Source organism: Mastomys coucha, unplaced genomic scaffold, assembly GCF_008632895.1.
Source record: "Mastomys coucha isolate ucsf_1 unplaced genomic scaffold, UCSF_Mcou_1 pScaffold15, whole genome shotgun sequence".
Taxonomy (NCBI): Eukaryota; Metazoa; Chordata; class Mammalia; order Rodentia; family Muridae; genus Mastomys; species Mastomys coucha.
The window spans coordinates 14103043-14117759 of NW_022196897.1; the positions used below are offsets into that span (position 1 = coordinate 14103043).

Below are 14717 nucleotides of genomic sequence, written 5' to 3' on the forward strand. Positions count from 1 at the left end.
TGTGTGTGTGTGTGTGTGTGTGTGTGTGTGTGCTTGTGTGCATGCGTGAGCTTGTATGTTTAGTTTGTTTTTGAGACAGAGACTATTAGCCCTGGGCCTCTGCCTCCCAAATGTTGGGGTTAAACATGTGCCACAATGCCTGACTCCATCCTGTTTTTTGGGGCTGGGTGTGTCTCACTGGACCTAGTGCTTGACTGATCATTGGCTAGGCAAGTGGTGCTCCAGGATCTTGTCTCCCTCTCCACCCAAGCACAGGGTTACAGATGTGTAGTCATGCCATCCTTCTCCAATGTGGATGCTGGAGATTCCAAACTCAGGGCTTTGTGCTAGTGCAGTAGGAATTTTTACTATTTGAGCCATCTCCCCAGTCTTCGCTCTTTGTGTTTTTAGTTTTTGAGACAGGATCTCTCACTGGGACCTGGGACTCAATGATTAGGCAAGGCTAAGTAGGAATCCACGAATCTCCACCTCCCCACCTCACTGATGCTGGGATTATAGCATGTGATCACACCCAACTTTTTTACGTGACTCAAAATGAGATGCGCAGGTTTATAGAGCAAGAAATTTATTGAAGGCTGTCTCCCAAGCCAATTTATTGATTATTTTATTTGGTCCTGGAGATGAAATCCAGAGCCTTGTGCAGAGTAAACAAACCGTCTACTACTAGGCTACATCTTTAGCCTTTTAAAAGTATTGTTTTATATTTTTTATTTATTTCCAGTGACTTTAGGGGCAGATAGATGCTACTTAAGAGTACTAGGTTTAACTGAGTGTGATGGTAGACATCTGGAATCCCAACACTTGGGATATTGAGGCAGGAGGATGAGGCCAACCTGAGATACCCAGCAAGATCCTGTCACAAAATAAACAAGAACTTGTTGTATCCTTGGGACAAATTTCTGAAAGTTCTCATTTTGCTTGGATTTCTTTGCTAGTTTTAGTAGACTCACAGATTGTGGAATTCTAGCATTGACAGGTCTGGTGCCTTCACAGTGCCATGCAGCCTCTGCCGTAGACAGACAGAGTGCTGGGCTATCCATGCAAAGTCAAACGTGTAGGCATTGTCAGTCATTCCCATTTCCCAGGAACGGCCACTCTGTACCCATTTCCCTGGACCCAGGAATGGCCACTCTGTTCTCTGCCTTTGTGGTTTTACTCACTGAGGACATTTCATAAAGATGAAACCACAGTGGTCACTTGTGAGAAATCTTTCACTGATCCCAATGTCCTCTGAGCTTTGTTCCTTTTAATGGCTGAAAAAATTCCACTGGATGTTTATTAGGGTATATACAAAGAAAGATTGTCTATATAGAGAGAGGTTGTGGGGTTGGTAAGTCCCCAGAGCTGTACCTGGCAAGCTGGAGGCCCCCAAAACAGGGCAGTCTTTCAGTGGGAGTCTGAAGGTGGGAGAGAATGCATATTCTGCCACAGTAGGCAGGATCGATCCCCTCTTCTCTGACCTTTTGCAGTCTAGTCTCTCACTGGAGAAGATTTGCCCACATGGGTAGGCCCTTGCTTTGGTCTGCAAATGTAAATGTTTTTTTTTTTTTTTACACCAAACCAAGTCCAAAAGTGTTCTCAGTGGTCCAGCCATCACAGTTGTGGAGACTGGGCTGCACATGCCATTGTGGATGATGCTCCAGAGAACACCCAGGCATATGGGCCTGCTAAGCCCTTTCTGAGCCATCATTTCCATTCCAGATGGAATTTTGGGGGTGCTAGATCTCTGAGCAGAATTCAGGCTCAGACCTTCCCCTTGAGGGCAAGAATGAGACAAGTTATCACAATTCTGTATGTAAGCACCCCTTCTGGGACCCTGAGCCCCCTTTGCTTTCACAATGTGCAACACTGGGCCAGGCAAGACATCTGAACTAGATGGATTCACACTTGTCCTCAGATGCCAGGCTCAGAGAAGGTATCACATTCCCCATTGTCACTTTGGTTAGAGACTCCTGCTGTGCTCAGAGGTGTGGGCCAAGCAGAGAGGCCCAGGCAGGCAGAGGGAGATCCACCCCTGTGCTAGGATTTCTTCTTAGGGCTAAGATGCCTTTGTAACTGCTGGGCTCTCTGACTAGAAGAATGCTGCTAAAATTCCTTTCCAGGGAGAGAAAACACTTACCCCTTCTCTTAAGGTCCTAGGCACCAAAGTTGACTGGGGCACCAATGAATTTAATGGGCTGACGAGAAGGGTTACTTACTGAGTCAAAAAAGTCCACATTGGGACTCTTTACCTTTGTATTACAAATGTTAATTATGTTTCCCAAAACTGCACAGGAAGGTCTACACATAGCTTTTGGGAGCCTGTCCCCAGTGGGTTCTGATTGGTAAGTAAAGATGCCAATAGCCAATAGCTGGGGAGGACAGACAAAAGTGAACTTTTAGGATTCCAGGGCTGGGGACTTGGGAGAAAGGAAAAGAGGGAGATCCACCATGCCGGGAGAGTAGGGGAGAAGAAAGACACCATGCTTGAGAAAAGTGCAGGACAGAGAGGCATGGCCACCATAGGAAGGAGCTGGGAGAGCACTGCCCAGAGGGCTGCCCCTAGATCAGCCAAGATAGAACATAGAGTTAGTAAGTAATAACTCAGAATTATCGGCAGGAGGTAGATTCTAGCAGCATGGAGACTAGGCAGCTGCAGAGTTATTGTGCTGAATAAGACATAGTAAAATATAAAGACTGTGTGTGTGTGTGTGTGTCTTTCATTCAGGAACATAAACCATTGAGTCGCATAGTAACCTGCTGCCGGGATTTCTTAAATAAATATTAACACAACATTTACCCAGCAGGGATAAGCTTCCCTCACAGCCACATATATCAAGAGTCTCTCTCTCCACTAGTCTCCCTAGACTATACCCTAGTACCTCCCTGAGGTCATGCACAATTAGAGCAGGATTGCATACAACAGGCATCATGGAGTGACTGGATCATCAGGCGAGGGTCCTTTGAGTCCCATGACCTTCCCAACTCTTTGACAGGGAATATAAGCAGTCAACAAGCACAGCTGGGATGACCTCTTGCAAGAAGGCATGGCTGAACTTGAAGAGGTTGGAGGTTATTGGGCTCAGAGGATAGTCATCTATGACAACATAAGGTGCTTTGACTCCTCTGCTGCTCACAGACATGGAGCTGACATCAAATCCACATCCCTCTAAGAGGACTGCATCAACTCTTCTGGAAACGGCCTGCCCACCTTGCTGCCCTGTGCTGTGCAGCTTCTGAGAATGCTATGTCTCCATGAGCAACCTCTCTGTGTAACTGTGGAAGAGAGGGTTTGGATTTGGTTATTTCAGTGCTGGGTGGCCCTTTCTCTGCCATACTCCCCAAAAAGTAAACCAAACCACACTCCCAAGTTTAGCAAAATGTGGACAACCATCAGTATCATTTTTATTGCAAATTAGTTAACAAAAAAAGATGAAAAAATACATCATTTTCATTACCTACAGTTTTGCATGTAGATAATTTTTTTAAGTTTTTTTTCTGTAAACTATATTTTATAAAACACGGTAAGAATTAACATCTTAGGATGTGTCTGGTCATATCTATTAGGCATGGCACAGACACTGCCCGCCCCCCAAAGGCCAGGAGAAGCTGCCCTGAGGAGGTGGGCAGCTACCCCCAAAAGCTCCCAGCACACAGTGTCTGGGAAAGGGCTTGGTGGCAGCAGATGGGCCATTCTGGGTTGTGCTCTTAGGAGCTACTGGTTCGGCAGCTGCAGGTCACAAGGCCTGAGTCACACTGAGCTGAGCCCTAGTCTGACATTCCTCATCAGCTTGACACAGGACAGACTTGTTCCTTTAGATTTTTTAAACAAAATCCATCTCTAAACATGTATTTACAGATACTTATTCTGCCACAGGCGTATACTTGAAACTGCAAGAATCTGCTGTGAGCACTGCCCTGACCCAGGAGGGGTGGCCCAGAAGCAGGCTCCACTCATATTCCAGCACACTCCAGGCAAGTCCCCACCCAGGCCAGTTTGGGGACCAGAGGCCACACAGCTTATATTTTCTTGAGGTCTCAATGCAGGTTATTCTGGAGAGTCCACAATGCACATTGGAGCCCTTTGGCAGTCAGGTGTTAGGAGCCCAGGCCCAGGCAGGGACAGTCCATCCTCAGTTGAATTTGGATGATGCTGTTCAAGGAGGGGTGCACAGAACCGTCCAGGCAGTGTCTTTCTCCAAGAGGCACCACACCCTGCATGGCTTACTGGCTCAAGATGTCAGGAAGGGGACAGTGGGGCAGGGCGGGGGAGAAGTACTCCAAGGCCCATAAACACTACTACAGAGCACTGGAGGCTGCAGATTCATGACTGGTCCTGGGTAATACACTCTGCACATGCTGAGGATGTCTTTAAGCCCACACTGGTGGTTACAGAAAATGCACAAACCACATCATTTGACTTGTTTAGATAAAAAAAAAATAATCCATGTACCCAAAGTTCAAGGTCTTGGCCTGTTTCTAAACACATCTGCAAATCCCAGGTGACACTGGGAAGAGGGGCAGTGCATGTGGGGTGGCGGCATCTGGGGAGAGGGGGGATTCTGGCCAGGGCACTTTCCAGCCTCCTTTCTCCTGGCATGTTTTTTTTTTTTTTTTCGATTTTGGAAAGAAGCAATCAATAAATAAACAGCATTTACAAATCATGAATCCTTGTTCATATTTTACAGACACACAGGGAACTCACCCTGACCAGGAAAATCAAGGCTCTGAGAACTAGTTTATTTTCTTGGAACAGATATGTTTTTCCCTAGTGCCATAGAAAACAATACATATAAATAAAAAGGCAGTGTTTCTGTGGAAAATAAAAGTACATAAATAAATACTAAAAAAAAAAAAAAAAAATGGAAATTCTTGTCCTCTTACTTTGTATAAAAACATTTTTTTTAAAGGCTCCTTTGGTCGCCGCAGCATCCTGAAGCACTGGAAAGGACTCCCAACAGGGCTTGGGAACGGAAGTTGGGGTCCTGTATCCCACATCTCTGTTTATTTAAATGCCTCTGGAATGTGGGTGATCTGGGACGGCATGCTGGTGGGAGGGCTGGAGATGCCCTCAGACCAATCAGAGATGTTGGAATGCGGGGAGGAGCTGGACCACTGGTCAGGAGACTCGGGAGATGGGGTGAGGAAGGGGTGCTCTGGCACCTGCAGCTGGTGGCTGGGGGTGTTGTCCACAGGGGAGGATGAGTAGCTGTGCTGGGAAGGAGGGGTCAGGAACTGGGTAGTGGTCATGGGTGGGACCATGGAGGATGGCAGTGATGTGGGCAGGGCCTGGCTTTCCTGGGGCAGAATGGTGTGCACAGGCAGACTGCTGGGGCCCAGTGGCTGCACATCCGCCTGGCTGGGCTCCCCACTCAGGAAGCTCCGGCCCAGGTGCCCATTGGCTGCTGAGCTCACACTGAGGTGTGGCTGCGATGGTGGCTGCAGGTTCTGAGGCTGGATTTGTAAGTTCTGTGGCTGCACCTGCTGGGTCTGCACCAGGTGGGGCTGTGTAGCCAGCCTTGTGTTGGGCAGGCCCTGGTAGATAATCGGGGACAAGGTACTGGTGGAGAGGCTGCTGTGCAGTGGGCCCATCATGCCATGCTGGAGGCCAGCTGCCTGTGTGCTCAGCGTGCCCGGCGTCACACTCGGCCGTAGTGGGTTGTACTGGCTGGGCACTATGCCATTCTGGAGCCGGGGAAGCCACTCACACTGGCCATTCAAGCTTGCTGGTACACCCACGGTGAAATTCATAGCCCCTGTGCCATTGGTACTCAGCACTGTGCTGGCACTGGAGGCTACAGGCAGGTGGGAGAGGCGTGGCGGGGGTGGCTCAAAGGCCAACCGGCTGCCTCCAGCCAGTGCTGCCATTTCAGGCTTGGCTGCCACATTCAAGTGGCTGATGCCCAGGTGGGTGTCAGGCATACCAGGCAGGTGGCTGAGAGGCATGGATGGAGACTGCTGGAATGGGGAGGGAAGCAGGGGTGGTGAGGCCACATCTGACAAGTAGCCGTGGGGTGACTCGAGGGAGTCCACAGGTGACAGCATGCTCGAGCTGTCCAACAGGCAGCCCTTGCCATCCTGGGACTTTTTCCTCCGTGCCTTGAGGTCCTTAGCCTCCTTGCTACCACAAGCCAGCCCTTTGGTGCTGGGCTTGCGGGCCTTCTTGCCCTGTGTGGCAGACTTGAGGTTGCCCAGGTAGCCGTTGGGCGAGCAGAGTGTGGGAGATAGAGTGGGTGTGCCACCCAGGGCCGTGCCATGCAGCTGTGGGCTGCGCACCAGGTTGTACTCATCCAAAAGCCGCACGATATCATGGTGCATACGCTCCTGTGCAATGTCCCGAGGCAACCGGTCCATGTGATCCGTGATGTCCCGATTGGCAAAGTGGTCCAGCAACACTTTGGCAGTCTCATAGCTACCCTCCCGGGCGGCCAGGAACAAGGGAGTCTCCTCCTGTAGGACATGGACAGGAGGCACATGAGGGAGCTGGGCCTGGTGTAGAACTTGCTGAGTCATCTATGATGGATGGCATGGGGGGGAGGGGCTCTTTGTCTTCTCACATCTGGAGAGACCTATCTAGACCCAAGCATCCTAGACAACAGGCTCGGAAAGAAGAGGATTTATAGTGGGGCCTTCCTATGTTACCCAAAGTGGCTAGGAACACAGCATCATCCTGCCTCAGCTTCCTGGGGCTAGGAAGCACACCTAGCTGGTCCAGAGTCCTTTTTTAGAGACCCTAGATTTAACACCTCACACCCCCCAGAGAAGGTCTGTGGGGTAAATTCATTGGGCTTCCCCTGTGTGGGGTCAGACTGCCAAAAACATAATGAGCTGTGTGCCCTTTACTCTCCTCCCCAAAATGCAGGTACAAATACTGCAGACCTGGGATTCAGGAACCTTTAAGACAAATAAATGGACGTGGGGAAGGTACTTCCTGTCTAAAGGGTCACCAGTGGTGAAGGCATCTCAGCTCCTTCCAGGTCTGTTCTGCCCAGTAGACATAATCGTATACCTCTCTGTGAGGAGTGCGAAGGGCCTAGGAGCCTACAGCACTGTTCACCAGGCTTGGATTGCCTACAGCACTGTTCACCAGGCTTGGATTCTCTTTATATAACCACTGGCACACCCTGTCCAACAGCAACTCCTGGTTCCTGACTCCCGCTCCATTTCCCAGCTTGCAGTGGAGCTAGTAAGAGGCACAAACTCTGCACTTCTGAGCAACTAAGCAGAGACCTGAAGAAGCCACTAGCCCTGCACAAATAGAGACACTGGGAGGCGAGGGGGAGAGATGCAGCCAGCTCAGCAGAGTCACCTCATCCCAAAGGAGGGAGGACGGTAGTGGTGGGCCAAACCAGGGGCCTTGCAGGCCACCCCATCCCTGCCCCTTGGCCAATCCTGAACCCCTAGGGTCACCACACCCACCAGGGACAGAAGGAGACAGAAGTAATTCAAGTATTCAAGTAACAGTGACATAACAGTGACATAGGACAGCTGCTGCTGCCTCAACTCATCTCCAGCAAGAGCATGGGTTGGTTATTTTATCTGCTGCAGTCCCCACATGTGGGAGGAGTCAGAAAAATTCGCTGAGTCCCAGACACTCTAAGTGGTCAATGTATGGGTGCACCGGAGTCCCCATCATGCCCCTGTGGGTAAGGCAGCCCCTCTGCTTACCTTGTTGTTCTGCATGTCTTTGTTGGCCCCGTTCTTCAGGAGCACAACGGCAGCATCCACATTGTTCACGGCAGCTGCCCAATGCAAAGCCGACTTGCCTGGAAAGGAAGCAAGGAGAGCAGGATGGCTTAGGGCTGAGCAGATCTCACTCACGGCCGTGAGCTCAGTGGCTGATGTCCTCAGCAGCTGGGCTGTTGGGCCTACCTAGGTCATCCACAGCGTTGACATCAGCATGTGAGTTGATGAGGTCCTCTAGCATGCCCTCCACGGCCAGGCGCGCAGCCAGGATCAGTGGGGTTGTGCCATCATGCATTCGGGCATCCAGATCTGTGGCTCTGTTCCGGAGCAGGATCTGGAAGGCAGGGATGGATTCAGGCAGAGTGATCTAAATGCAAGCCCATATCTCCAGGAACCAGTGCCTGGACTGGGATCAGCTGTTCCCATGACTCAGATGAACCCCGGAGGAAGACAGGAGCTACATTCCTGGTGTAAGAGAGGCTTGGATTCTTACTCCAGTCCCTAGCGACAATCGGACCCACTGGGACCACAGGTGGCCTCATCTTTTGGTCATGGCTGCCAGACCTCCAGGTTGAGGAAATCAAACTGCATAGCATGGGTGACAGAGGGGAGGGTAACAGGGACGGGAATCCTTCCTGCTCACGGCCCACAGCCGTACTTGGAACTGCTACAGTGGGAGGAGTGGGGTGGTGACCTGGGTAAGGATTCACAGCACTGCCTGGGTTCCTACAAAAAGGTACACACATCTGTCTATGCAAGCAAAGCAGGCCATGTGGAGAGCAGTCAACTTAGCCTGTGGCTGATCTCAACCTCTCTTTGCTATTTTGGAATAGGGTCTTTCTATGAAGACAAGGCTAGCCTTATGTTCACAATCCTCTCAGATTCTCGAGTGCTGGAATAACAGGTATACATTGCCCTGTCCTGTTTAATTTCTTCTGCAGACCGACAAAGTGTGGTTCAAGAAAGAAATGACTAATCGACAAGCTTTTTGATGCCTGGCCTATTCCCCATTGGAGCCTGCTCCAGGGCCGCCTAGAGGATGGGTCTGGTAGCAGGGGTCATTGGCTGGCAACACGCAGGAGCAACTACGAGGGATGGTCCCTGCAGACCCAGGCAGCTAAATCCTTAAATCCACCCTGGCTGGCTCCAGGCTTCTAGGCAAAGCCAGGAGATAGGTTTGCAGGCCAGGACCAGCAGCCTCTAAAGCTCTCCTTTCTGTCGCCACGGGCTATGCCTGCAGTCACAGCTGAATGGGGTGGGGCTAGGCTGCAAAGATTATAGTACTGGGGTGGAGACCTCAAGTTAAGGCCATAGCCTTGAGACTGGAGGGTCTTACTGAGGGCAGGGAGGCCCTGCCTCACCCTGTAGGTTCCTCAAGACCATCTCCAGCCAGCCTGCTCAGAGAACACAAGTGGAGCTTGACGCCCTCTGTAACCTGGACTTTCTTCAGAATGCAGTGTGGAGGTGCTAGCTATCCCTGCCCAGTCACACTCGGAATTAGAGACTGTAGGACCACTGTCCTGGTCTGACTGGCTACAGACCACAGACAAGGTCACTGGCCCCAAGGATGCAGTGCTGCGTACCTGGAAGACACCCTGAGCATCTGCAGAAACTGCTGCGTGTAATGGGGTGCGGCCCATGTTGTCCTGGATGTTAGCGTCTGCGCTAGCCTCCAGCAAGCGCTTGGCAGCATCTGAACGAGAGTATCGAGCAGCCAGGTGCAGGGCGGTCTCCCCTGTGCGGTCCGTCTGGTTGTGTAAGCTGGCACCCTGATAGATGAAGTCAGAGATGACAGCAGGTGCATCTTCTTCTTCTTCGCTGTTGCCTGTCTCAAGGCCCCCTCCGCTGCAGGAGGCAATCATGAGGGGTGTGAAGCCATCTGCCGAGAGGAACAGAAACGGGTAGGTGTGGGAAGGGTGGTGTCAGCCTCAGGGAGGGCCAACATTCAGCCGTAGCCCTGGCAGTCCTGCTACAGCCTTCAGTTTAAGGGACCCCAGACGAGGTCCCTGAGGATGCAGTGCTGCCTCCCTGGAAGACACCCCGGGACCAACATAGTAGGAGAGAACCCACTCATACAAGCTGTCCTCTGATCTCCACGTGTGCACTATGGTACATGTGTGCCCCTTGCACTCAAATGAAAAAAATGCTTTAAAACATAAAATAAGGGTTGGAGAGATAGCTCAGTGGTTAAGAGCACTGGCTGCTCTTCCAAAGGACCCGAGTTCTGCTCACAACCATCTGTAACTCCAGTTTCAGGGGATCCAATGGCCTTTTCAGGCTCCCCACAGGCACTGGGCATGCACATGATACACAGACATATATGTAGGCAGAACCATGCACATAAAATAAAACACATATGTATATATTTTATATACACCTGTATGTGTATAATTTTAAAAGTCAACACTTTAGCTGGGCATGGGGCCACATCTATAATCCCAGCATACTAAAAACTGAGACAAAAAAAAAATCATAGTTGGGCAGTGGTGGTGCATGCCTTTAATCCCAGCACTTGGGAGGCAGAGGCAGGCAGATTTCTGTGTTCGAGGCCAGCCTAGTCTATGCAGTGAGTTCCAGGACAGCCAGGGCTATACAGAGAAACCCTGTCTCAACACATCACACACACACACACACACACACCCTAAACAAACAAATTTGGTGCCAGCCTGTTCTATAGAGTAAGACCTTGCCTCAAAAAAAAAAAAAAAAAAAAAAGGGAAAAAAATTAATACTTTGACTATTGCAAAACAGCATTCATGAAAAAGTATACTGTAGGGGCAGCGGGAGCCAGATGATGAGCCCAGTAGAGGATGCTGCTCTGGCACAGCCATTCAGTGACCTAGCCCTCCTCAAGTCCTCCTGGCCTCCTAAGTCTAGGCTACAAGGTGTGTGCATGTGTGTCCAGTGGCCTTACCTGGTCCTCGAACATTGACATCAATGCAGTCAGCATCCACCTCACCCTGAGGTGGTGTTGGGGCCATGGCAGACATGCGCAGGTCAGCAGCGTCCAGGTGCTGCTGGGTCCACTGCCGGTGGTCAGTCTGATCATTCAGGTCAGGAAGAACCACTGGCTCCTCAAACTGAGTTTGGACAGAGTAAGCAGAGCCTTATCACTTGGGGCCAAAGTGGGAGGTGCCACCCAGGGAGTCTTGGGAGCCTACTGGACTCACCCGGAACTTCTTGGTCTCCAGGTCTTCGTCCCCCCACTCGTTCTGATTGTCGTCCATCAGGGCACCGTCTGAGGCATTCTTCAGGGGCCTGGGTGTGGGGGTAGGGAGACTGAGCAGGTACTCCAGGAAATGCCCTGAAGCCACGACTCATGTGGGCATCCTCTATATGCAGATGGGCTTAGGCTAACGGACAGGGATGGATGGGCCCATGGGCCTGCAGGAGCTGAGCACCCCCACCACCCGTGCCACTCACCCACCCACCCACCCACACACACACACAGTGGGAGCAGCGTCCACTCACTTGAGGCCGACTGAATCCTCCCCGAGGGGCTCTCTCCGCTTCTTCTTGCTGGCCTCTGACACTTTGAAACCCTCAGGGAACCAGAGCTGGCCATGCTGCCGCCGGCGCTTGCGGGACAGCAGCACCCCACAGCCCACAAAGAACAGGAGCACGAAGGCAGCTGCTGCTACATACATGAGGTGCAGCTGCGAGGGCAGCGGAGGCTCCACCGTCTCACCTGCGGGCAGGGGCGGCAGGCAAGCACCCCACGTCAGGCGTGGTGATGCTGTGGGCTGGTGGGGGGCGGAGGACTGGCTCCACGGCCAGTGTCTCCTCACCCACTCTCCTCCATCCCACCCCCCAAAATAAGGTCATTTTCTCCGTGATTAATCAGAATTGCAAACTATCGCTAAATTCTCTCCTGCACCAGCTGATCTGTCTGGAGACAGTGCTCACTTCTCCCCTTTCGAGAAGGAGGATTAGCGAACTTCAAATCACTGCGCTCGCATTGAGCTGTTAAGACAAAGGATTTAGGGGGATTTTCAAGATACAAACTTCAACACTTCACATGACACCGATCAATTCTCCTCTCTCTTAAAAAAAAAACACACACACACAAAAAAAAACCCTAGTAATGATTTTGAAATAATATCCAACAAAGAAAAATCAGGGCTAAAGAATGAGGAGAGGAAAAAAGGCTCCCCCAGAATTTCTGGTATATGTATATGTCTTAGGGGACAGCTTTGACTTATGGCTGCCACTATCCACAGGGAGGCAAGGCCATAGAAAAGATTCCAGAAAAGCGCTTCCTGAGTTAGGAATGGCAGCTGGCACAAGGAGTGAGAGACAGCCTGCCTGTGACCCTCCCAGATAGATTGTCCCTAAAGAGGCAGGGTTGGCAGGGGTAGGGAACTCATTTAAAAAAAAATTTTAATGTGTATGGGTGTTTTGCCTGCATGTATGTCGGGACCCTGTGTACGCTTAGTGCCTGCAGAGATCAGAAAGTGTTGGATGCCCTGGAATTAGAGTTACAGATAGTTGTAAGATGCTGCATGGGTGCTAGGATTTGAACCCTGGTCTTCTGCAAAGAGCAGCCAGTGCTCTTGACCACTGAGCCATCCCTCCAGCCCCTGATCACTCACTCTTTACGGCCTCTATCTTGTAGGGAATATTGAGGCTGCCAAGTGAGGCAAGAGCGCCTAGGAAGGCAGCCACGTCGGTGGCACTCTGGAAGCATTGTGAGGATGACTGTACACATTGCCGGTTGTCGATCTCCAGGTAGACAATGGAGCTGAGAACACACACAGCACAGTGAGATCAGTATGCTGCCTGCACACCAGCTCTGACTCCCTAATCTATCACCTTGACCCAGAGGGCATATCAGACAACAGTCCTGCAATGGGACAGTCTCCCTGCAGCCCCAGTTTTAGCACTCAGCAGGGGCTCATTCTACTGTCCATCCTTGCCCCTTGGGCCCAGAGCACCCCTTTCTTCACTTCAGAGAATAAACGGTCTTTAGGCATCCAATGCCCTCTTGAGAGCAGTGCCCAGTGCCCCACTGAACTGCAGGGAAGCAGTTGGAACTCCTCGCTAGGGTGTAGCTTGAGGCAACAGCAGGCTCAGATGCCAGAGAGCCAGCTCTCTCATGCCAACCAAGTCACCAACTCTCAGTCACTGGCCTCTCAGACACAGGGTTCTAACACAGCCTCCAGGGAACAATTCATTTGTGACCTTCACCACAGTCTCATGCCAAGAAAACCAGGACTAGGAACCACTGAGGTCAGGAGACACTAAGGTGCCACCAGGCAGATTCCCAACAGCTCAGGCTCCTGGGACCTCCAAATGCCTGGCTGGTGCTTCCCTGCCCATCCCCAGGTGGTTCTGTGCAGCACCCAGGAGATGCTCTTATCTGTGCCACCTCACTGCCACCCTCGGCTCCTCAGCCTTCAAGGCTCAGTAAGAGTGCCCCTCTACACCCATCACTGCCTCCTCTGTAGTGTGGATAAGGACTGTAGTGACGGAGGTACAAGATTGGTCCAGGATGACTTAGCCCCAGGGGACACCCTGGAGGCTTTAATCAGCTTGGTCTCCAATACCTGGTACACAGTGGGGGGCCTGAAAACCACATCTAGGCATCTGAAGTCTGCCAGGTACCAGCAGAGGGATGCCCTCATCTTCCCAGGTGCTTTCTGATCATAATACTACCTCCCCTGAGGTTGCACCTCCAGGGTTGAGCTGGTTAGAGAACCCAGGGATACACTGGGAAATGACCCACAACAGCAGGAGCTGGAGCTCACTCACCCACGGATGTCCATGGGGTCCAGCTCCCTGCGCTGGCGCCCACTACTGGTGCCAGGAAGCAGTGAAGAGGTGGCCCAACCCACTGTAGAGCGCTTGATCGGGTGCTTGCGCAGCTCTTCCTCATGGCCATAGTAGGGGAAGATCATCTGCTGGCCTTGCGAATCACGCTTGAAGACCACATTGGTGTGCAGCACGTGGCTGAGCTCCCGCAGGAAGTGGAAGGAATTGTTCCGTAGCTGGTCGGGTGGAAGCAGCACCACCAGCACCAGGGTGCCGGCTGCCAGCCGTTCAGGTACGTGCTCAGCACAGTCTAGGCCATCCCACTCACATTCGGCACTGTTACAGCCCTGGTCGCAGTGGCCATCACTGAAGTGGTCCTTGCAGTACTGGTCATACAGGGGGCTGAGGAGGTATAGGATACACTCAGTCCCATCCCAGCCTGTGGACCTCAAATCCACCTTGAATGGGCCAGACCTGGGAAATGTGCTTGGTGACCCCCTATGAGCAGGGATAGACACTGGCTTCATGAGCCTGGTGTTTGGTTTGGTCTTCCCATAGCATCCTGAGCCCTGGGACGCTGAAGAAACTCAGCCTTACTTACTTGCATTGTCCCTCGGTGAGCTGGCAGTCGAAGCCATCAAAGAGGCAGCCGGCCGAGTTGCACTGGCTGTCACAGTGGCCGTCACTAAAATACTTCCAGCACTGCAGGGACTGCGTGCAGTTCTTCCAAGGGTCATTGAAGTTGAGGGAGCAGTCACCGCCATCCCAGCCACATGCGTGATTATTACACTGCAGGTTGCAGACCTTATTGCCTGCATCCTCCTGGCACTCAGGCAGCTCGCAGGCCTCCTCAATCTGCGGTGGGGGAATGTCACGCCCAGCGCCACCTGTGAAGCTGTAGTCTAGGATGTGGCACAGCAACCCGTTGAATTTGGCCGGGCATAGGCAGCGGTAGAAAGGGCGTTCAGATGTAGGCTCACAGGTGCCTTGATTGTAGCAGGGGTTGCTACCCACACAGGGGCTGCTGGCTGGGAACTGACACTCAGGGCCAGTGAAGGACCCCAGGCATAGGCAGGTGGGACTACGTGGGCCTGAGATGCACGTACCACCGTTGAGGCAGCGCAAGCTGCCACAAGTGCGGGCATCATTCTCACATGTGGCACCCTCGAAGCCCTGTGGTGGAAAGAGAATTGTGCATTTGATCAGGGTTCATGGATTCAGGAACACCATGCACATCTCAGCCAAGGCCTGGCCACAGTCTGTGACCTGTGAAAGTTGTCCATGGCCCTGCCCCAGTAACA

The 14717-nt window shown here is 51.9% G+C and overlaps 1 protein-coding gene across 1 annotated transcript in view; it reads right to left on the bottom strand.

Moving 5' to 3' along the window:
- Positions 1 to 3350: 3350 nt before the first annotated feature.
- Notch1 (notch receptor 1) overlaps positions 3351 to 14717 on the bottom strand; it is a 46740-nt gene continuing 35373 nt past the window's right edge. The window contains exons 25-34 of the mRNA XM_031369447.1: positions 14018 to 14589; positions 13417 to 13818; positions 12258 to 12406; positions 11137 to 11353; positions 10836 to 10923; positions 10580 to 10745; positions 9249 to 9544; positions 7852 to 7999; positions 7648 to 7745; positions 3351 to 6429 (exon numbers count right to left, since the gene is read on the bottom strand). Of these exons, the coding sequence (XP_031225307.1) occupies positions 4984 to 6429; positions 7648 to 7745; positions 7852 to 7999; positions 9249 to 9544; positions 10580 to 10745; positions 10836 to 10923; positions 11137 to 11353; positions 12258 to 12406; positions 13417 to 13818; positions 14018 to 14589 (3582 nt within the window). The 3' untranslated portion in view covers positions 3351 to 4983. The remainder of the gene's footprint in view (positions 6430 to 7647; positions 7746 to 7851; positions 8000 to 9248; positions 9545 to 10579; positions 10746 to 10835; positions 10924 to 11136; positions 11354 to 12257; positions 12407 to 13416; positions 13819 to 14017; positions 14590 to 14717) is intronic.